This window comes from Pterocles gutturalis, unplaced genomic scaffold (assembly GCF_000699245.1).
Source record: "Pterocles gutturalis isolate BGI_N339 unplaced genomic scaffold, ASM69924v1 scaffold6664, whole genome shotgun sequence".
In the NCBI taxonomy this organism is placed as follows: Eukaryota; Metazoa; Chordata; class Aves; order Pterocliformes; family Pteroclidae; genus Pterocles; species Pterocles gutturalis.
Genome location: NW_010130498.1, coordinates 67,883 through 92,104, shown reverse-complemented (window position 1 = coordinate 92,104; position 24,222 = coordinate 67,883). Strand labels below are relative to the sequence as shown.

The following is a 24,222-nucleotide window of genomic DNA, read 5'->3' as shown; positions in this document are numbered from 1 at the left end:
GGTGTTTTTCTTATTTAATCCTAGTGAAACAGTTCCGGAAGAGACACTGAGGAGAGCCAAACAGGTCGGCTTCTCAGATAAACAAATTGGGAAATGCCTGAGGCTGACTGAAGTCCAGTGCCGTCAGCTGAGACTCAGGAAGAATATAGTGCCCTGGGTGAAACAGGTATGTGACAACATTGCTGTTTGTGATGTGGGCTTCCAGGAGTGCAAGGAGCACACCTCCATGTCCTTAGAAGCAGCTGAGGCAAACAAAGTGGAACCGCTGGCTCTGTTAACATCCATAGGAGTATCACATTAGAGGAAAACAAACTTCCCCCACGCAGCTGTTACTTCTGCATTGCAGGCGTCAATGTAATGACATGAACATCCCCAAAGAGAGTCTCAGAATATTCTTGTTCATATTCTGTGTGGCTGAAGGGGAAACACAGCTATCTGGCTTCTGGAAAAGGCTGAGAATGCTGGCCCACCGTGGTGCGACCATGAAAAGTGTAATCTGTCTTTTCTCTCGGTAGTAACTTTTTACAGGGCAATACTTTATTTGAAGTGTGCTATTGTTATGGGTTCATTTGCTATTCATTGTGATAGCAGGAGCATAATGAGCTCATCTAGTATTCATGGCAGTGTCACAAGCCTTTGCTAGGTGTTCTGCTGCATTTAAGGTATGTTGGTATTAAACTGCCACCAGCTGTTTTTTTTGTCCTTAAAGGGGAAAAAAAAAACAACCCAGCCCAGCCTACTAAATGTTTCTGAAAGAGCCCATCTGTATCCTCAGGCCCAATTCCAGGTGCCAAATCTCCCTCTGTTCCCCAGCTGCTGTTTTCCTTCTGTGTCCTCACCTGGCCCACAGAAATAGTGCACTGCATTCTTTCACCTGCACATGGCACTGCGGTGCTGGATTGATTTGTGTGCTGACGTACCCTTAATAAGGTCATTCTACTTACGCCTGCATTTGTGGCTTCGAAGCATATGTTTCTTCTTGAGCCGTGAGGTACAAGTCGTGGTATTAACAACAGTAATGAGCAGCAGACACTTACACAGTGCTAATGACGTAAGGTCGCAGTCTTCATTATTCACAAGGATTTGGACAGCCAGTGGGGATTGCTGAAAATACTTGAAGACTGGACAGATTTTTAAATGGTCTAGCATGTAAAAATTCATGTCAGGACTGCTGTAATATTGTTCCCTGTTCAGTATTCTGTGTAGAAATGTTTCAGCTGTTCAGTCAGGGAACTTCAGCAGTCGCTGGTGACCTAAATGGAGTAGTTACCATGTATAACATGCAATAAGTAGTTGATAAAAATAGTTTGTGAACAGCCTAGTAGGCAGATTATTCTTCTGGACTCTCTGGTGACTAATTAGTTAAGAAATTGTTGAAAACTACAGATAAGAGGTGGTTGAAAATCACTCTTGCTTTGTGTACCATTTAATTATCAAAGCATGAGTTATATTGTAACATAAATACGTAGTACTTGCACTGCTGGCTGCTACTCGACATGATCTCAAAGTGATACTGTGTGCATGTTTGTATTCAGTGTGGGAGTAAGATGAGGTCAAGATCCTAGTTGGTGCAGCTAAAGAGGACAGGAGATCTGTGTAATTAATGCTGCCAAACTAACCAGAGAATGAGGGCCTTGACAAGAAGGGATGGATAGGGAAAGTTCCTAGACTGTGAAGGTGTTTTACCGAAGAGATGTGGAGCTAAAACTGCAGTGTATGAAGAGATGATCGACTCTCCTGTTAACTGAACCGCAGGGTCTCAGGGGAAGGCCAGACATATGCTGCATTGCCAGCGTATGACAACTCAGATCATCTGCTTTTGAGGAAAGACATGATGGGAAAATAATAGGACAGAATAAGAGTAAAAAAGGAAAGAGGGAAAAGAAAAACCCCAAAACACCTGCATGTAAGAAAGATCTTGCACTGGCCAAGTGACAGTCCCTCCTCTTCTTCCCCATACAGATCGACACACTGGCAGCAGAATATCCAGCAGTGACTAATTACCTCTACGTCACGTACAATGGGCAGGTAGGCACATTCGGAAACAACAGTCTCATTGCTGTCTAATCTGATCTCTTTCCCCTGTGCTGCATTATTTTTGGAGATCTTGAAGATGTCTCAGTCTCTGTAGCAATTATTTTGGATATAATCCCCTTACAGCAGGCCTGGAACTTTCTTTTGCTCAAATATTAATCCAGTGCATTCAGTGTTAATACCCGTATGATGTTATGATCCTGTCCTGTGTCACCTGTACTTGCATCCTCTGTGCGCAGGTCGGGTGCTGGCAATGCAGAACTTGTGTTTCGCTCATCTCACACTAGCATTCATTTTTATGTGCAACTTACTCAAGCAGCCTAAGGAGCTACTATCCCCATCAGAGGTGCTGTGTCTCCTTTGGTTTGAGCGCAGCACCACTAATTCCAGCAGAGTTGCACTTGATTTACACTGCAGTAAATGGGATCAGACTTGAGCCCTGAAGGATCAGACTGTTGGATGCAGGATTAGGACCAGAAACTAGTTATTCTGGAAAGCATGCGGTTAGGTACTGTGAAGTACAGATACTACTGACTTTTTTCCTTCCCTTCCCAGGAACATGATGTAAAATTTGATGACTGTGGAGTGATGGTGTTGGGCTGTGGACCATATCACATAGGTAAATCTTTTTTACAGCTCCTCTGTTCTCCTTGCACCATCAAGTCTTCTTTGGATTTTCTTGTGGTTCATTCGTTCCTCTTCTCACGTGGTGACAAAACCTTCCAGTGCACACTGCACAGAACATCAATTCCTAACACAAGGTTTGCCTTTTACACTTGCTTGGAGACTTCATTTCATGCTTTGGAAAAACCAGGAGAATTTTATTAGTTTTCCCTTGTCAGTTAAAATTCTGATTTCCACAAAGTTTTAGGGAATTTTTTTTTAATCTTACTTTTTGCACATGTTAAGGTCTTGAGGACTTGATACCTTGTGTAGAAGTTTGTTGCTCCCACACAGATCTTACGTGTTTACTGCCAGCTCATGACTATGTTGTTATATACTATGCATTTGACTGCTGTAAGTGTAGGTGACTATGAAAATATTTTGATATATTCAGCTGCTTTTGTGTAAGCAATTCTCTGCATGCTGGTTTTTCAGCCCACTCAGGTGACTATGCAGCATAAGAGTTTCCTCGTGGCTATGAGTATTGGGTAGACCGCTGAAATCTGTATATGATGACTTTCACTTTTTCTTTTCATGGATCCTTCCAAATAGCTTGCAATTATTGACAAGAAAAAAATCTATTGTTATTCAGAAATATTTTTGCTCTGCATCTCACCAGTAGCGGTGATGGTTTTTGAAAGGTGAAGTTTAAAACTGCCTCGATTTGTTTTGCTTGGATGGACAGGTCACGTGTGGCACTCCTGTTGCTGTTTGTAGGATGTGTCTTTTTAAACTCAGTTTCCAATATGAATGTTGAGTGAAATCAGGAGGCACAGTCCGTGATTATGCTGATTTTTTGTGAATGCTTCTGCCAGTCAACATGCTGTGTAGCGTGGTTACAAAAAATGAACATAAAAAGGATGGCAGTGTTGTTTAATAATTTGATAGATTGTATGTGAATACATTTTGCACTGTTCACTTAAAACTCCTAATTGCTTAGATTAGCCATACAGATCTGATCTTGGTCTTACCTGTTCTGTAGCTTTGATTAGATCAAGACAATCTTTGGAAGAGATTGCAAGTAAATAAAAGTCTGCTAAAGGAAACCATTACTTGCATCTCTACAAGTTTGTTTTTTTTTTTTTTTTCCCTAGGTGCAATAACCAAGTTGATTTTTTTTTTTTAAATTATCTTTTGAAGGCAAGTAAGCAGCATGCTTTTCCTCTGTGCTTTCAGAATTTTAATCATAATTCAATTGGATCAACTTAGTGTTCCCTGTGGATTTACATTTACAAAACAGGAACAGATCAGAAACGGCTAAATGATTTGGATGGAAGTTAAACATGTGTTGTTACATTTTTTTTTTTAAACACGATTCTTATTTCCTTTGTGAAAACTGAGTTTTAGATTTAAAAAAACCCCAACCTTATACATTTTATTTGAAATATATTACAGGAAAATCTTGAATATGTTGATACTTTTGCAAAGAAAAAATTATTTGGGGGAAGTGTAAGATCATTTCAACAGTCGTGCTCTATTCTGTATTTAAAAAGAAAATTATCCACACTGAAGTGTCTTTTTTTGAAGTTTTTTTGCTCTTGTTAACTAACATGCCAAATAGAAACATGATGTGAATCGGTACAGCTGCACACAAACTTCAGAGCTTGCTTTGACGCACCTTTGACACACACATAGAGGCCTCTGGCTTGCTGAGAGCCTGGGCTGCAGTGCATGACTTGTGCTCCTCTGGGGTACTGCTCAGATATTCAAGGCAATGCTTCTTCTTCACTTGCTGCCAGGAGGGTATCTCCTGTCCTGGAAGGGGAGTTTGTCTGTGTGAAAGTCAGCCTTGAAAGCAGTATAAATCAGCTATTGCTCCAACTGTGTGGACCAGCAGAGTGCTCTGTAGATTTCAAGGTGTGCACGTAGATTTATCATGATTGAAACCTGAAAGTGACTTCAAAAACATGCCTGTGCTCATGTAGTAATTATCTTCTGAGGAGCAATGTCCGGTTATGTTACAACAATCATTACTAGTATTACTAAGTATTGGCTGTCTTCCCTTTTCCCGCTGTTTGGACATGACCATTGCTGGATGTGGCTGAAATGTTCAGTGTTCAGCTGTTCTCCAAGGTTGTGTCTAAAGCAGTCAGATGGGGACTCCAGATGGCCATTGTGTCCCAGAGTTGGGGTTTCTTATGTGTAGAAGAATACTTGAATGATGGAAGTGGGATACAAAAAGTGAACGAGCAGCTGGTGACCCTTCTGGGAAACATCCATTTTTGGATTTGATTTCCCACTGTTTTCTGTGGGGTCTTAGCTAAGGCCTAGGCATGTTTTGAGGTTCCTGTTGTGTGCCTGCCAGTGAGTGACCTGTGACAGCCATTTGTTTGTGACTAGGTGGGGGAGGCAGCAATTAACCACAGACTGAATTTCCAATGTATCTTGTCACACAGTTATATGTAAAAAATAATTATATTGGTGGTTAACAATCATGTAACGACTGTGAACACATCATGATGAGGCCCAGGTTTTATTGTAGACTGTAAGTATAGCCATTTAATTATGTTTTTTAATATGCATCATTCTCTGTTTATGGTACCCATCTTAGATATTGACACATAGAAGTTTATGGGACACAAGTCCCATAAACACAAGCACAAGTCTGGACTGCAGTGTTGCCCAAGTCCTAGGACTTGCAGCTTGCCCAAGACCAAGCACCAAGTCCCAGTGCTCGCCTGAACACCAGGTGACTCCAGCTGTGCCTCTTCCCTTTGGAGGTGGCCACAGTGCTTACTCGGGGTTCAGGACAGTAGGATGAGCTTGCCCCAGAGTGTTGCCATAGTCACTGTGGCCTTTAAACCAAGATAAAAGGATCACGGAGTGGTTCTAAAAGTGTTCCTCTACTGACTTGCCACATCTAGGGTCAGCGCACAGGAAGGTCAGACCCACAGAGATGTAATTTTTCTGTTAGGTTATCCACGCTGCTCTTCTCGAACGTAAAAAACACTTCAATCTTCTGGTTTTTAAACTGCATCTGTACAAATGCTTCATGTTTCCTGGAGTAAACAGCACTGTCTCATTATAATGGGCACTCAATTTGGCCACCTCTAAGCTTCTGCCTCCGAAGTTCATCTCAAAGCTTGTTGGTTGGAAGCAGTAGTAGCTGGATGGGCAGGGAGAGCAGACATGAGCATTCATGTGTGCAGGACCACAGACATGTCTAGAGGCCTGTCACTCTTGAGCACCTGAGCCAACGTACCTGTTGTGCTTGGAGGCTCCCATTTGGGGATGATTAGTTTCCATGGGAGGACAATTAGATTTCTTGCTCTGAGCTGACAGGAGGCAGTGCTGGTCTTTTTTTATCTTCTTTTTTTTTTCTTTTTTCTTCTTTTTTAAGCTCCAGTGCTGAGAATGTCTGTTTGTTTTCTTCTCTGCATCCTTCCTTTCCTTGCCCGCTTTTGTGTCTTCTGGCAGGCAGCAGCGTGGAGTTTGACTGGTGTGCTGTCTCCAGCATTCGCATGCTACGTCAGCTTGGCAACAAGACTGTCGTCGTGAATTGCAACCCAGAGACGGTGAGCACAGATTTTGATGAGTGTGACAGACTGTACTTTGAGGAGCTGTCATTGGAAAGGATCCTGGACATCTACCAATATGAGGTAAAGAAAACCAGAAGCAGCAACAAAAAGCCATGAAGCAGACCAAACTTTTCAAAATTCATGTCACTAGCTTGCTTTGGCAGAGCAGCTAGGGGTGAGGTGGGAGAGCTTGCTAGCAAAAGCTGTTTGGTTTGGATCCCGATGTTGCATTTTACACATCGTTGATGTTTCTAGCAGACTGCTCAATAATGAATGCCAAATAAATATTAAATTATTTTGCAAGATGCCATATTGTGCAATATTTACAAGCAGATTTAATTTGCTGCACAGTCATTTGTCTCACAAATTGTTCTGCCCTTGTGATGCTGAGCTTTAGCACTTAAGAATATCCTTGAATTTAAGCACAAGTGCTCACCCTGAAGCAGTAGAACAAGTTATGGGCATGACGCTAACATGTGCTCAAGAATTTGTGGTCTTGGCCTTGCAGTACAGTGGCAATGTGGTGGGTGTGGTCCAGCACACAGGTTTGGCAGGTGAGGAAAGGGGATTGGAATTGCCATCAAACCAAAACATCTTCCAGCTCCTGATCCAGACGTTGCTCTTGTCTATTTGGAGTCTTCAAGTGTTCAGAAGTGCTGATACTAAGAGATGGAAAAGAATCCCAGACAGATTTGATAATGAGAGGATTTATAATGTAAACAGTCCCAATATGGAAAATGTTGATTTCTGACTGGTGACAAACTCATCTTGGATTTGTGGCTGAGGCATTGAAAGGCGCTTACAGGAACTTCGTCTTCCTTGAAATTCAGTATGAGTTGGGTGTGTAACTTGCTGAAGCAACTTTGCAGAACTCAAGTCATGTCAAACTTATGATTTTTCTTGGTCCTTCTTCCCAGTATATGACAGCTTGAGCTAGTCCCATTTGTGGATGGGTGCAAGTTTCTAAAATGGTTTTATAACATGGCTATATTTTGAAAATTCCCAAATTTGTAACCAAGCAAAAGCACATCAGAACTCAAATCCCGGTCTCTAGGCTCTGTTATTAAACTGTTTGCAAAATGCTCTCTAGGGCCGTTTTTAGATTGCATGTTCATACTTTCCTATTTGTACATGTAGTTTTACCTCTTCTTCAAATTTTCATAAAAACAAAGACTGTTAGAGGAAAGCAGTAGATTTAGGACAGGCCAAAAGACTCTGGTGGCTCTCTGGAGTCGTAAGGCTGATTTTTGAATGCACTAGGATTATCCATGAGGGTCAACTCTATAAGCATTGAACTCTTGTTTACTTAAGCAAAACTGGACTTCTGAACTTGGGGTGTGGAGGAAATTGTGTGACAGTCTGTCAAACAAATGACACTGATGAAACAGCATCTAATTACTGCAGCATCAGTACTGCAGCATCAAGGTAGAGATAGGCAATGAGAGAGCTCATTTAAACACATAGTGCTAGTAATTAGCAAGTTGGGTAAGAAAAAGATGTGAAAAGAATAATGCATACATATTGAAGCTTGCATTATCCTGCTTGTAAGAGCAGGGCTTGGCAAGTTTGGTGGGAGGTGTCGCAGATCTCAAGGTCTAATAGCAGCATCCTATGGTACCCAGAGCTGAAGGGGAAGGACACTTTGGCAATTTCCCCAGCTCAGCCAGCTGTGCTCATCAGCTGGACCGGCTTATGTTTCTGGGCATCTTTTTAGCCTGTCCTGCTTGTGAAGTAAACCAAAAAGTGATTGTGAGAGGAGAGAGGGCAGGGAGGAGGCGGCTGGAGCCTGCCTACAAAGAGCTGCTCACAGCTTCACGTGGTCCTATCCCAGCGATGTCTTCAGCTGTCCCTTCTCTTTCTGTCCCTTGGGTCCCCTTTTACCTCCCTCTCTCCAGTCAGCATTCACAGCTGCTCTGACTCACCGGAGACTGAGCTCTGCACAACAGAGCTGGTCCCCTTTTACCTCCCTCTCTCCAGTCAACATTCACAGCTGCTCTGACTCACCAGAGACTGAGCTCTGCACAACAGAGCCATGCGTTGGCGGGGAGTTTAATTTACTGTGAATGTGCAAAGTTAGGTGGTAGTCTATGAGGACAATAATTTAAAAAAAAAAAATTCCTTCCCTCAGATTTATTGACTTATTGTTTCCAGAGAAGATGTTCCCTTTTTATTTTAATACCTATCTGCTTGAGGGCCTCTTCTGATTCTTTTTCAGTTTCCAAGATCATTCTGAAACAATTCATAAAACTAAAGGAGGCTCTTAGGCACAATTGTAATGGTCTAATTTGTTTTCAAACTCAGGGAAAAGAAAACCCAACTCTATTACTAATGATATAAAGGCAAGGTAGAAATAAAACCACTATTTTTGTTATAAAGGGGAAAATAATTCTCTCTAGGCTTCTTTTTGCTAGATTATGTACAGTGTATATTTTAAGGATATCTGTTGGCAAGGATGTTATTCATTGTCTTTATAATTAAAATATGGCTGCTGACAAAGTGATATGCAGTGGTATCCATTTCTGTCTGCCCACGTTTCTCAGTGGAGCACTCCTGTTCCCTGGCAGGATGGTGAGCTGCTGTTTGGGCGAGAGCATGCTTTGGGAAATAACAGCAGAATTTTAAAGGAAGAAGTAGGCAGCAGCTGGGTCTCAATCTATGGTCCTTTTTGAGTAAAAGTGAGTATATGATTCAAGCTATCTGCTTGAATAAACCATCTCTTCTGTCTCCTTGGGGCTGGAGTCCCCAACGCCATCCCAACTTTGGTATAGGCAGTATTTGGATTTTAGAGGCTCAGTGACTAGAATTGTTTTAACGGAAGAAATAAGCAGCAGCTGAAAAGAAGCTGGTAGCTGGGACATTGACATTTCAAATATGCTGAGGGTAGATTAAGATGGTGTTGACCTTGGCAGCAAAGCTCAGCTGACTAGTTATCAAACCAGAACCATTCCAAGCTGCAGGAAGGGGTTTGCTTATTCACTGTCTGGTTCTCATCTATGTGGGATGATAAGGGGCCCAGGGGCTGGAGATAAGTCCTGTGTTTTGGATGGGTCTGGAAGCAGTAAGGAACAGTTTTTTTGGTCTTGGTTTTTTTTTTTTTTTCCCCCTGAGTTGAAGACGGCAAGCTCCGATGTCATGGGACAACCCTATGTGGGTACAAAACAGCCTTTGTCCTTGCTCCACTCTCTACTAATAAGGCATTTTTCACTTCCCATTCTAGGCTCTTTCAGATGGTTGCTGGTGGCTGGCAGCAACATATTATCCCATAAGTGACTGCATGGTGAAAGGGAAAAAAAAAATTTCTCCAGTGCTGTATATTAGCACGTGAAGCAAATAATAGTCTTGTAGACCTTGGGATAATAAGTACTGCTTAGATGCCAGACTTTTTTAGTAGGTTTTTGTTATGGTAGGAAGTTAACCACATTAAAGTTGAGCAAAGTTTGGACTAGCATTTATCATCTGTTTTTTCTCAGTCACTTCTAGTCCACCCTGCTCTCAGCTTACAGTTCTGCCACTCTAAATTCCTTTAAATCCCTCATTAAGAAGTTCTTCTTCCAGGAAGGCCAGTGAGTCTAACCTTCTTCAGGAAAAACACACTTGTTAATTAAAAGAACATTGATACCCTAAAAGATAGAGCCAAAACATGGATCACTTGATTTATGTTTCTTGTTTGTTAGAGGTGGGTGAAACTGTAAAACACATATGGTTCAAAAGAGCCCTTCACTGCAGCTGTACTGTGGGCCTGATTCTCCTTTGGGCAAAGTTTCACCAGCTTTAATTTGGAAGTAAAGTGACACTTATTTAATTACCCTAAATTATTACACAATCTAAATGTAATTCATGTCCTCATAATTGTTGCAGGTGCTTTTTTTTACTATTGAACATTTTCACACCAGACTAGATTGTACTTGTAAACATTAGGAGTTCTATGTAAAAAACAAAACAAAACAAAAAAAACCCCACCAAAACAAAAAAGCCCATATTTGCACCTGAAGAAGGATGTGTGTTTGCAAGCAAGCTCACCTGTCTCTTGTCACTTGCTGTTTATTATTTCCCCACTGTTGTGGTTGCCCAGTGACAGACATGAAATGTGCCATTGTGGCTGGAGGATGCTGTGCCCCCTGTCCTGCCTCTTCCGCTTCAGGAATTGAAGCGTTTGCCAATAACCTGCGTAGAAATGATAATGTGTGATGGTTTGGCTGAAATACTTGTTATTATTGAGCTCTACCAGAAATCAGGAGCTAGTCAGGGATAATGAGGATGAGTTAAAATAAAGGGCAAAGTGTATCCAGGGTAATTCACCATCACAGGCTGTCCGATGGATCTGGCTCTGAACTAGCCTGTGCTTTGCTTTGTACGGGCCAGCACTCCTTAAAGACTGGCTTCTGGGGCTAGGAAAGGGGTTTGCTTAGCAATTAACGGTGCTGGCAGAAAAAAAAAAAATCCAGTTGTTTCTCATTGCCTCTGTGCTGGAGGTTACTGCCTTGCAACTTCATAGTAAAAAAGAGTTTGTGTGAATGTCTGCTACTCTGTCAGTCCCTGACCATGAGCATGGGAGAGGCTGTTTTCTCACAAGAGCTGCACTGAGAAAGAAAGGGGACCTAAAATATCTTGTTTGTTCATGCTGCTGGGTCCAAAGGTGGCAGCAGGGGAGTGGCAGTGGGCTGGGTGGAAGTGAATGAGCCCATGTTCACACATGGAGGAGAGCACGGGAGGGAGACTTGACCCCACCGAGTGGAGTTTTGAGTTTTGTTGCAAGGTGTAATGTTTTCATAGCACAGCTCCCTTTCTCTGCAAAGCAAGGGAGCATGTGTCAGCGCAGTGCTTGCGCTCACTGGGAAAGCAGAAGCACCTAAACATGACGTGAAAACAAGGTGACAGTCTGTGATTCTAGCAGAAGTTATAAAATGTTGGCTTGATATCAAAAGACATGTGAACACTGCAGATTTCTTTGGTTTCCTGGAGAATTTGACCTCAAGTTACTGCTGCCTGTTGAGTGACATCATGGAGGATATTGCTGCTTTAGAGAGGCTACACACTGTGAATCCCACTTTGCAGCCTGGGTACCTCTGGATCAGCACAATTATCATCTGCCTTTGCTCATAGCAAGCTGGAAAGTGATGCAGCCTAAATATTGGGTTCTTGGTTATGACAGCTCTTAATGTTAAGCTGACTTGGACATGACTGTGCTCCTTTCTGTCTGCCAACAGGGATGCAGTGGTTGCATTATTTCTGTAGGTGGGCAGATTCCCAATAACTTGGCAGTGCCACTGCACCAGAATGGAGTGAAGATCTTTGGCACAAACCCTTTGCAGATTGACCGGGCAGAAGATCGCTCCGTATTCTCAGCTGTTCTGGATGAGCTGCATGTGGCCCAGGCTCCCTGGAAGGCAGTCAGCACCCTGGTAAGTTGGGAAATGTGCATCTGGGAAACAATGAAGTGGCTGGGAGTTGTTACGAGCATCTGCTCAGGGGAGACCAGCTTACTGATACTTTTCAAGATTTCAAAGATAATTTGACAGTTTTTTACTGCCAATGTTGAAGAAATTCTTGATCCCTGTAAAGTGATGCTATAGCATCACTGTCAGTGGGGTGGGAACTGGAAGGGAAGTGTCTTTAAATCACCTTTACACGACGTGGGGTATATACCCAGCAGAACCACTGTCAGCCTCCTCTAGTTTATCTTGCTGGCCTCAAACTATTCTAGCAGGTGGAGATTGCAAAGGAATAGAGATGTGTCAGCATTGCTCTTTTTTCCTAATGAAGCTCTATGGACTGGGAAGGTCTGAAGATGACAGCTGTGGAACCAAGAAGTTGTGTAGTACATTCAGCCCAGGCTGTAGTTCCCAACTTCCTCCTCCCACCCCGAGTCTTAATGGCTAGTGACATGCAAATGCAGATAGAGTTGAAATGTTGGTATGACTTTAAAATATTTTCTTGTTCACAGCATGTTTTTTCTCCTTTTCTTTAGAGAGATGCAGTTGAATTTGCAAGCTCTGTGGGTTACCCGTGTTTGCTGAGGCCTTCCTATGTTCTGAGGTAAGGCTTAACCAGCATAGCTCATCGAGTTCGGGTAGGAACTTGCAAAAGCCTCTTTGAGACAAGGGAGAGTAATGTTGGGGGACATGTGGAAAGTGCTGTGCTAGGTGGATATGGCATAAAGCTGTCTGTCTTAACAGATGGGACAGCTGCTCAAACCAATAAAGGAAGCCAATGGACCCCTTATGTCCCTCAGGAACAGATCAAAGATAGAACATAATTGTAAGAATGTCTGTTTAGCTGCATTACCTCTTTCCTATCTCAAGGCCAAACCCACAAACCATCTGGGATATTCTTTAAGGTTCCTGAGAGTACTACCTGTACAATTAAGCCAGAAGATGGTTTGCCACCAGGAAAACCAGAAGGGAACTTGCTGAGGCCATTTATTTTCAGAAAATGACAACACATCTTCTGAATTCAGCTTCTTATTTGCCAAGCTTCTCTGCTTCCAGGCATGTTTTATGTCTCTACACTCTGGCAGCTGCTTGTCTTTAAATAGACATTGTACAGTTCTGCACATTTCCAACAGCTAGACTTTTTGAAGAAGTTACACCAGCGTGTACACACAGCAAACTCATGTTCTGAATGATCACTCTTCTCTGCAAGGAGTTTCTTCATATCTGGATGACTAGGCACAGAGAGGCAGTTTGCTCGGCACAGTTTACAAGTGAAAATAAATTGGAAACAGGATCCTTTTCATATGAAAAAGAGACACATATCAAAATGAAGAGGCACAATATTCATTTTCAGTGGAGAAAAAACCCCTTTTTTATTTAAAAAGAAGAAAATGAGAAGGATTTCTTCTATGTTCAACCCTCAAGGAAATATCCTTTAGAAGACACTGCTGGATGTGTCTTTTCTAGACAGTTTCTGAAGCTTGCTGTGGGGTTGCAAAGCAAAGTTAAAAAGCAGCACTCGGATCAGGAGTTTAAGTTAGGAACTGCTCCTGATGTAGTTTTCCATATTTTTAGGCAACACTTCTTTTAGCCTGTTGTTTCCATCCAGATTAAATTCAGTATTAGCCCTTTCTATGTAAGTATTTGCTAAAGGGGATTGGTGCAGTTTAGGGGGACTTCAGGGAGAAAAATGAAACTGGAGGATGTAAAACTTGAGGAAACAGAAAGTGAAAAGCCCTGGCACAGCACACTGGCCTCTATTTGCAGATCAGCAGCAGGCCCACAGCTAGACTCCATCCTTTGAACAGGTACAGCCTTTAATATTTGTCAGCTGCCTTGGAAAACTAAATGCATTTCCCCACCAGTTATGTACTGGGTGCACCAGCTTACACCCTCAGTGGTGCAGCTGACATAGGTCCATAGATTTAATTGAACCCTATTGATTTACATCAGCTGAAGTGGAAGTCCAGTCAGTATAATCACCTAGCTACTTGCGTTTATTTATCTTGGGCTAAAGTGACTGATTTTGTGGGATAGATCCTTCTCCACTTTTCCCCACAGCCTCTGTGGCCTTGCCCAGCAAAGCAAAGAGGAAGCTGAACATCAGTGGTAGAAGTGACCAGTGTAACATCTTTTTAAAAGGATTATTGTCTTTAAAAGGAACCTGAATCACTGACTCTCAACCCCATGTTCTTCCAAATCCCTCTCTCTGATATTATTGACAGCTACATGTCAAAGTAGCTTTTGGATACAGCGTCTGTATCTGTTGTGTCCCTCCCTTAAGGACTAAGACGTTAAGGAAGGGGCACAGTGACATGGCTGGCAAAGAACAGCCCATTTTCATCTGCATTTATGCTGTCCACACCATCACCAGTGGTCTGTACATTTCTCGCTTCACTGTCGCTGATCAGCAGTTGGGCTAAAGTGAGTAAAGCATCTGTTTTGTCCTGAGCTCGCAGCTGACCTGCACGTATGGTGAAATCTGGGTCCTTAGCAGGGCTGTTGGGCTGACCAGCCAGCTCTTCCAGCTTCGGTGGGGCTTTAAAGGCTTGGGTCAGAAAGGGGATTTGGCAGCTGTGCAAAGGCTACACAGCTGTGGTTATTTTATTTGATTCTTTGTTATGGTTCTGGAGGTCACCTGTCTTTTCTGGAAGGTATCATGGAGGTTCATTAGGTACCAGCTCTGCCTTTCTTTCAGTCAAGAGTGGAGCAAGTGGCTTGAGTCAAGAGCTTTTTTGGCTAGTCTGGCAGGTAAAGGTAGCTGGCAACCCTGTGCTGTGGTGCCTAACACTGATATCTCCCTGGAAATCATGAGGGAAGCTGACCTGTTTTCTTTCTGTGCCATTCTCACAGTGGGTCTGCAATGAATGTAGTATTCACTGAAGAGGAAATGAAGAAGTTCTTAGCAGAAGCCACCAGAGTCTCTCAGGTACCGGTCTTTGCACTGCTACTGCTTTTTTCTTTTTGTGTTTGCTGTATTTGTTTCACCTCTGCTGTGTTTTCCATCTCTTTGTTTCTCTATTGTGTCTTCCTCATTCTTTCTCTTCCTTGTCTGGGGAGGAACCAGTGAAGTGAGAGTTTGACTCCTCAATGTGCTCCCTAACAGGCAGACCATGGGAGCCTGTGCAAGCATCCTTACTGATACCACTGGGATGCCTGCATGGAGCAGGGATGGCAGGTAGCTGTTGCACCCAGGAATCCATTTCTGACCGATTAATTGTATAAATGGATGTAGGCTGATGGGCTGGGACCCTTCCTACCCCATCCAAGCTTGCTAGTAGCAGGTTGTGTCAACCAGCATAGATCTGATAGCATCTTTCACTTGATTTCAGTTTTGCCTGGGTTCTTTGAACAAATTAGAACTTCATCCTGGCATTTTCTCTCTCACTAATGACTTTTTTTTCTCTTTTTTTCCCTTTTAAAAACCGGAACATTTTGCTGTGATATTAAACTCCCCAAATGTACTGAGTTCTGTTTTCTTATGATACAAAAGCAGGACTGCTGCCTGCTTACTGTTAATCCAGTGGGATTATTGATCTGCAGAGTATGTAATGCAGAAGATGAAAGCTCTGGTTTCCATTTTAAATGTTTTTCAAAAGCTAATTTGGGGATTTTTTTAAAGTGCCTTTTTTCTAGCAAAGGGAAGGATTTGGTCTAGTACATTGAAATTTAGAAAAGAAAGATCTAAGCAATTTCCCAAAGATGTGAATTCTTCAGAACACAGTAAACAACTCAGAGCCTGGATTTCTTCTGTAACTTCTATCAGTATTATTGTACGAGGGATGTGTGGAGGGATGAGAATAGGGGGTGAGGAGAAAATTAAATGATCGAAGTTGAATGAGCAACATACAGAATTAAGTCTGACCTTTCAACAGTCCCTGAGTTTGGCCTCAGTTTTTGGTCTGTTTTCTTTTGAGGGTTATTTCCCTTTTTTTTTTTTTGAGTGATTACTGTTCAGAACAGTACTGTAGCACCATAAACACTACTGTCACAGGAGTCTTGGAGTTAAAAATAAATAAGTCAACAAGGAAATATCTGGAAACACAACTGACTATGGAAGCCAGACATATTACTGCTTACTCAGGGGATTTCTTAGGTGATTAAAGCTTGAAAAAGAACAAAACCATGTGGTTTTTAAGTGTATGAGGCAAATGATGGCAGTTTAGTGTTTCAGCAAGAAAAGATGGAATGAAAGGGAGATACCTTGCCAAGTAATAATATCCTGAAGTGTGAAGGCAAGCAGACCACTTATTATCATTTCTGAACAACTTTAAAGGGATTTTTGAAAGTGAGAGAGTACCACTGTTACTTCCATCAGAAGGAATTATATGCCAAATTCTCAAAAGGTTACAGGGTCAACCTGTTGTAGAAACCAGATTCTTAGCAGTCCTCAGCCTCCCAAAACACCTTGCTTCTCTCTGCTCTTCATCTGAAGCACCCTACTTTGTGTTTCCCCACCCACTCCCAGAAGCAGACCAGGCAGCAGCCCGAAGCCACATTCACTTTCTCATGCCACTGGATGGCTTTATGATGGCAATGGATACCCATTATACCCTATGGGAAGGTGAAGCCCAGGGAAGTGACCCTTGGTCAGCTTCACTTGTCACAGATTGATTGGCTTGAATTGGGCAACATTGTTCTTCCTTGCTGAGAGGTCTCATTGCTGGTACAGGAGGCCCTGCTGGGAGCTGAAGTTAAGAGTGGATATTCCCATGGGATCCTTATGATGTTCAGTTCTGCTACACAAATAAGGCACTGATGCTTGCTGCAAACATGACCAGTTGCACACCGTGAGTCTGTGGGTGCTCTGGTCCTGAGCCTGCAGAGACTTACACTAGATTTACATGCTGAATTTTTGGTAGTGTGGTCAGAGTGCTAAGGGAAGACTTCTTTCTTCATCCGGTATTTTATGTTGACAAAAGCTGTAGTATAGTTGAAGTTAAGCTAGCAAAAAGCAAACCAGGACTAAGGTACTGTAATCTGCTTCAAAATTAGGGAGCTTTCTTAATCTTATCAACACTCTGTGGCCCCTGAATGGTTCCACAGAAGCTATTGAAATTAATTGTGAGCATACAACTGAACGTGAGCATCTTTGTGGGACACAGGCTTCATTTTTCCGATTACAAAGCCTTACCTAGTTCTGTTCCATCCAACAGAGCATCTCCAATTAAAGTGCCTGACCAGCGTTGTTCTGTTGTTTTAGCTCCTTTGCTGTTATGGTGTTGTGTTGTTATGGCATTTATGTTGTCAATAATGTTCAAAACTTCTTGTGCGAGTTGAGACAGATTGGAGTAAACAAGGTTGTATGCACATATAATATCTTCTGGTGAAAAAATGCAGCAAGTCAGAAAGTTACAGGACATAAGCCACTGAATTTATGAAACAGCATAGGTTGCAGCATTGTCCTTGCCTGTGAATTTACCCTTGCACTGATAAATGTAAGGAATTGTGTCTTGTAACTTTTGGAGTTGCTTTATATTTTTTCAAGAAGAGCCTTTCGAGCATGCACAGACTGTAATTTATTCCATTTTATTCTCTAATAAATAATAGGCTGTTAATAGTGGATGGGACAGGTAAAATGTTGAGACATGAAGCTGGCCAAGAAGAATGCGGATTAGATTTTTAACTGTCTGTTGGAGCAGGTGGCTGGAAGGAGAAAGCACTAGAGGAGAGTGGGAAGTGTGTGCTAGCATCCCAGGGACAGGCAGGAAGAAAAGGAAGGAAAGCAATGTATACCAGGGAATGTATTGAGAGTCAAGGACAGCTCATTCCTGGCCAGCTATAATTAGTGGCAACTTCTCCCTGGGAGACCTAGGAAACCAGGCAGAGAAAGGAGAAAGGGAAAGATCAGTCACCTAAAATCTATGACTCTTTAAAACAGCAAACAGCAACTATACAGAGTCATTAAGTATGCCAAGAACCAATTACTGTGTGAAGCAGTATGTCCAGCAAGATGGCTGGGAGGCTCAGAGGGAGGAAGAATTGAAGTTCTTGGAGGTAAGGACTGTCTTTGGGAGACAGGATCAGAGGTCACTGGATCCATGCACATGTCCTTCTATCTTCTTTTTGCCATGATCTTGCTTAAAAGCTCTATGTGGGTTTGCCCACATGTCATGGTGACATTATAGAGGACTCAAACTAATGTATCGGTGGCTTTGGGGAAATCACACCAAGTTTCCCCCATTATTTCTTTGCAAAGTTCACTTATCTGTGGAAATAAGGATATTCATAGATTGGTCTTGTGGGATTCTGCTTCCAAAGGTTTTTCAGTGATGAACAATGGAGTACTTGGATGGTCCCCAAATACTCTCAAATAAAAACTTCCTTCTTTTATCTTGTCTTGATAACAGGATCACCCTGTGGTACTCACTAAATTTATTGAAAATGCCCGTGAGGTGGAAATGGATGCTGTAGCCAAGGCAGGAAGAGTAAGAACTTTGCTTTTCTTTAATATTAAACTTGTTTTTTAGGATCAGAGATTTGCAAAAATATGTGGTTTGAATGATTTACTATACAGCCATGGATTCATGCTGAGAAGAGTAGAGAAACAAGTAAAGATTAATTAATCTTAGGTTCAAAAATATCATGCTTGAAATGCTCGATGTACCTTATTATATACATCTAAATAGTGATTTTTTTTAAAGCATTGCTTAACCTTGTGAATGAATCCTTTAGAATATAGTTTTTACTGGATTCACAAATCACTGGCTTCACAAATTACTTTCATCAGAATTGTGTCAGCATATGTTAGGATATTACCGCAGTTTTATTATTACAACTTCACCTTTCCATTTCATTACTAGTCAAAGACAATTCTCACCAAAAAAAAATCACAAACTTCTCATTTAACAGAAATATTCTGTTTTCAGTCTTAATTTTTAGCCATCAGTCAAGATTTGGTATCAAGGTAGTGCGCCTTGGTCCAATTCATTCAATTTAAATCCTTAGGCCTGAATTTCCTCTGCTTGCTTTTTTCCATAATTAAGACACCAGAAAAGAGTGGGGTGAAAAAATAATCTACAAGTGATGTTAGTCCATACGTGTTTCTGTTGGGGAATGACAACTTTTTTTGTGTTTGTGGCAAGCAGAACTTAGCTGGTTTAAATCCTACTTAGCTTTTACCTTCTGAGCCAACGTGTTTTAGAGAGAGGGAGGATCTTGGGATTCTTGGAATCTCCAGCCTGTGGTAGGTTTTGTCGCATTCACAGTTAGCTTAACCCTGGTATGAAAGACACTAACATGATCCCTTTGTTCATATGTCTTGTGTCTGCTTCAGGCCAACTCTCCCCAAAATCTTGGGAAATTCCCTTTTATTTTCCTCATCTGTATCCTCTTTTGGATACAGCTCTGTTCAGGAGACTATGCTGGGCTGGAGGTGGGGGAACATGGAAGAGGCTGAGGTGCCTAACTGCTCTCTTGTCACTGTGTGCAGGTTATTTCACATGCTATTTCAGAGCATGTGGAAGATGCAGGTGTTCACTCTGGAGATGCCACCCTTGTGTTACCAACACAGACTATTAGCCAGGGAGCCTTGGAGAAGGTAGGTGTTGTGCTAGCACTGAAAAGAGAAAAGATGAGAGCTTGAGTCTGGAGTCTGCTTTTCCACTTTGCTTGGGAGAACTCAATCATCAATGCAGAAATCAAATGTTTTTTAATGGCCAGTGTGATATGTGCAGGTGTAGGATGGCAGTGTGCCTCCTGTGACTGGCTACATGGTCATAGGATCATCTGAACTGTATACCATTAATTTCAGCAGTACACACTTTCAGACCAATTGGATTTTTTTGTTTCATTGATTTAGAACCAGCTTCTGTAGCAGTAGAAGTTGTCTAGTTCTTATATATGCCACAGTTCACTTTCCAGTTCCTTTTCTCCCACAGTCCTTAAATTATTAGATCAGGTGTATAACTTTCTTGCTGCCCGCTTTTCCAGAAGGGGCATCATGATGAATGAACCTCACCTAATCTTTACTTTTTCCCCTTTTGGAAATAAACTTAGTGATACAGAGTTAGTTGTCAAAATGCATTTTCTAAATGAAATGTGCCATTCCCATGATGTCACCCTGTTAAGGGTTTACTTGGAAGCTAGAAAGAGCTGCAATGCAGTGGTCTGTGCTCCAACTCTTTATATGAATGTCCAAGGCCTTGTTTCTGAAAATAATCATCTGGAGCAAAGCTATTCAAACACATGTACTGAAATGGCACGTGATTTCTTGACAAACCTAAAAATTAAGACCATAGTGTTTTCTCCCAGTTTGTTCCACCTCCCACTGATCTGTGGGGGGACAGGCATGTTGGTGAAAGACTTTTGGGACACTTGTAAAACCAGGTAGTTAGTCTCAAATGGCAAAACATCCTTATTCATTATTTCACCAAGAAAGGTATAAAGGCTCCAGTGTGCCATGTAGGAATTGCTACAGACAGAACAGGCCTTTATTCTCTCTTTTTCCTTCTTTCCCCTACTTTATCACACACGCATATGAAGCTGATTTTTACTTCTGCCCACAAATGGGGCTTTGGGCTCTAGGTTACCATGCAAATTAAACTTGTTTGCTTCTGAAAGATAATGCTATTGCCAAAATGAAAGTATGGAGAAAAAAAATATGCTAGGGCAGAGAGATATGACATCTAAAGGAATCCCCATGTGAGGTGATCTGTTGCTATGATGCTGTCTATTTTGTGGAATTTCTTTATTATATATGCACACATTTTTACTTTATTTATTTTTATAGGTAAAAGATGCTACAAAAAAGATTGCAAATGCCTTTGCCATCTCTGGTCCATTCAACATTCAGTTCTTGGTACGAGGCAACAATGTGCTGGTAAGAGCTCTTGTGACGGTTGGAGGAAGTCAGGCTCTGCTTTGGCTAGTGAGGTGCATGGTTCCTGCAGTCCCTGCCGTGAACTCTGCAGCAGTCACAGCTGGGGGTTTCTAACCTGCTTTGTCTGACGCTGTGTGGCTCACCTGTGCCACCCCTAGTCACGCAGCTCTCCCTGTCTGTATGGGAGAGAGCATCCTCCCCGGTCTACTTGCTGAGGCTGAAGTGAGTCTTGTTGCATTATCTGTCAGCACTAGCTTTGTTTTGCTGTGGGCTGCTGTCCTTCACAGAATTATCAGTTTTGAATATGATGGACAGCACTGGAACCTGCACCTCGTCCTCTGAACCGAATATCATTGCTTTAAAATCTCCAATATCCTCTCTTATCTTAGCTATTTTCATGACTAAAATAAGCCTCCCAAGGCAATGGAAGGAAAGCGAGACAGTTAAAGTGTTTAAGCCTTTAATGTAAGCCATTAAGAGGTTTATCTAAAGAGCGAAGTCCTAGTAGCTATCAGTAACAGAAGTACAGCAGATGTCTGACCCTTTATGGGTAACAGTTGGCTTTCTGTTGCTAATGGAAGAAGGTCAGAGGAATGTGAGCAAAGTGTAACTGAGGAAGCAGTGAATGGAAAGAAAACCTGATGTGGTATAGAAGAGATGCATTATTGGTGAAAGATCCTGTTTGGGCTATTAGCTGAGAAAAATGTACTTACTGTTCTTCACCTGTCTTCTGTTTCACACATAGTTATTCAGAAACTCCACAGAGGGACAGAATGGCGTGTTTCCTTCCTTGCTTTCCCTTGGCTGTGCTTGCCTTTTCTCAGGATAAACCCCCCTTTTCCATTCTGTCTTAATTTACCTCGTCTTGCCCCTCTGTGCTCCCTCTTCATTCTCACTTACAGCAGTTGCTCTTTTCCTAATGAACTCCATGGTGTGCTTCTCAGCAGGATGCAGGACTTTTTCTTGCTTGGGTCACTGAGTGGTTTCCGCATGCAGATGAGGAGAGTTGGTAAGGATAGCCCAGTCATTCCTGAAGTGCCATTACTATGGAAAAATAACAAAGTGGTCTTCTAAAGGCTGTACCTGATGCCTGTCCATAATCTTGCACATTAACTTAGGGTACAGTACACCGTGTTTCCCAGCGTGAACTCGGGGTTACTCTCAGTTCTAATTTTCAGACAATAGAGATGAAATTCAGTTGCAGAACATCAGGCTCCTTATAGCTCAAGCTGGCCACTACCCATCCCTCATCGCTGCTTGTAATATTGAACGTGATTTCTGTGTTTCTTATTTGGCAGTCTGAAGAGTATCTCTGCCAAGACGAGTAAGGACTAGCTTCCAGAAATATGAATCAATCTATTTCTTCACTGCACAGTGCCTGACCCTGGTATTTCTCCTTTTTAATCCCATCAGGTGATAGAGTGCAACTTGCGGGCTTCACGCTCCTTCCCTTTTGTATCGAAGACTCTGGGTGTGGACTTCATCAATGTGGCCACAGAAGTGATGATTGGAAAAGAGGTTAACGAGTCATCCCTCCCCACACTGGAACATCCCATTATTCCATCCAGTTATGTTGGGATTAAGGTATGGTTTCCAAAAGAACATCAAAAAACCCCACAACAGAGCCATAGCTAATTAATAGGCAATTAGTACTTTAATGCCCAGAGAGAACAATTTACTCATTGGCCAAAGGCCAAGTTGACCTTTTGTAGTTTCTTTCAAGATAATGTTATGTTGGGAATTTTAGAGAGAAATCGAAGGGAAATTATCCAGTGATTACTAACAAAATCAATCTTCCTTAATTTCTTACTTCTAACCCACTCTGAATCATGTTTATGAACTGCATAACAAATATGCACTTGCAGAAATGAACACTGAAGTTCAGGCTGTTTCATAATACTATCTAATACGTGTGTGAACATGTACAAATTTGTGTGTTCAGTGCTCCCCTCCAAATCTTCAGGATTTGGGACATGGGCTGTTGAATGCCTGGAATCCCCTTTATATGTACCACCAGTTAAAACAGGGGTGAAAGTCTTGGATCCTTTGATTGCAGTGGGGCCAGGATTTTACTTTTCATAATTACTAAGCTTATATAGCACCCAAGATACCAAGGTGTACCGTAGATATTTTTGAATACTTAGTGGAAGAAAAAAAAAAAAATCAGTTGAAGTTCCTAATGATAAAAATGTAGAACAGCAGTTCAGAAAATACAATGGATAATGAGAGTTGTTTATACAGAAACTTTCAAGCTTTAATAGCTTCTATATCAAGTGAAAATTGAGGAAATGAAAAACACCTAACATCTTTTTACTAATCAAATGTTCAGACCTATTAAAATGCAAGACAAATCTGTGTCCCAAGCCAGCTCATGTTATTGGCAAGCCAATCAGTCTAGAAGTAGCTTTACATTTTATTTTGATGCCACAGATAGGCATTATCTGAAAGTCTAATCTGAGACTTTTTTATTTTTGTGACTCTTATTTCTTCCTATAAATTTCTATTATTTAGACCTGGGGCTTCTGCACTGTTGTTAGCTAAACTGTCAAGAGTTCTGTCTCTCCTGGGAATGCTGGCTACAGAGCGGAAAACTGTATTCTTGAAAACTTCACTACAAAGCCTTTTATACTGCTTGTGTTCTGTGTGAATTTGTCAAATATAAAAACCTGATAATACCTTTGGAAATGCTAAACTTTGAAAAATATTCTGGTTCTCGTTATTCATGCGTCATATTTTCTGTCCTTTTATGTTTTTATTGCTAGGAATATTTGCATGGAAATGGGATTTTGTTTCTCCGGCAGTTCTTAAATGCTCTGAAAAGAGAATATGGAAGTCTTTTCTTCTTTCTCAACATAACTGCTCATTTGTGGATTCGGAGTCCACCATTTTAGCTATAGTGACTGAGATATTGTCTTGCCATGTTTACTTTCAGAGTGATGCAAGTATGATGGATTGACCAAGATTAAATCCTAGATAGAGTATGACTGGCTAAGCTTTGAATAGATTTATCTGCAGTACCAGAGTCTGCTCCTGCTGATGCATTTTCAGGTTCATGACAGACAAAAGTTAGGGAGCTGGTGGAAGGCTTTGTTTTTTGTTACCTTTCAAGACAATATGTGCATTAAAAATAAGGCCCTTTGACTGCCATGTTTCAGCTTAAGACTGTAGAGTTGGCCACTGTAAAAATTTTCTCTTTACAGAAGAAGCAAAACTAAAGGCACAAACATTTTTTGCGAAACATTTCACAATTAATTTCTGCTGTCACATTTTAGTTGGTCATTGTTAGGTGTTGTGAAACAGCAGCTGTCTTGCCTGCAGTGTTACCCTCCAAGACTTCTAAGAACAGAATTATGTCTTTGGATTTAAAAGCAGATTCTTTTTTAAGCATCACGGATGCCCTCTTTATATAAATTCCATTAGTGGTTTAAGATGTAGGGAAGCCCTATAGAAAATTATTCCTTAGCAGAAAATTTATTCCGTGTTTGCCACATGCAGTCATTGGCTCTTTAACAGAGTTTCTTTCTCTTTCTCTTTTTTTTTTTTCTTTTTTTTTTTAATTTTTTTTGTCAAATTAGACAAGGGAACTTGGAGACTGCAGTGACCTAAATCCTCACATAATAATGGTCAGGGGTTTTAATATGCAAAAGATAAAAAAAATGTTACGGGCATGTATTGTGCAGGGGGAGAGGGAAAATATGCAAAATTTGCAAAGTTCCGTCTGCTTTACACCAGAAGAGTACGTTATTGTGGAATA

The 24,222-nt window shown here is 41.5% G+C and overlaps 1 protein-coding gene across 1 annotated transcript in view; it reads left to right on the top strand.

The window, feature by feature from the left end:
• Positions 1-24,222, top strand: part of CPS1 (carbamoyl-phosphate synthase 1, mitochondrial) — an 87,587-nt gene that overhangs the window by 51,576 nt on the left and 11,789 nt on the right. The window contains exons 22-32 of the mRNA XM_010080238.1: positions 25-166; positions 1,963-2,028; positions 2,590-2,653; positions 6,115-6,296; positions 11,423-11,617; positions 12,184-12,251; positions 14,501-14,576; positions 17,998-18,075; positions 19,080-19,187; positions 20,379-20,468; positions 21,882-22,052. Coding sequence (XP_010078540.1) covers positions 25-166; positions 1,963-2,028; positions 2,590-2,653; positions 6,115-6,296; positions 11,423-11,617; positions 12,184-12,251; positions 14,501-14,576; positions 17,998-18,075; positions 19,080-19,187; positions 20,379-20,468; positions 21,882-22,052 — 1,240 coding nt within the window. The remainder of the gene's footprint in view (positions 1-24; positions 167-1,962; positions 2,029-2,589; positions 2,654-6,114; positions 6,297-11,422; positions 11,618-12,183; positions 12,252-14,500; positions 14,577-17,997; positions 18,076-19,079; positions 19,188-20,378; positions 20,469-21,881; positions 22,053-24,222) is intronic.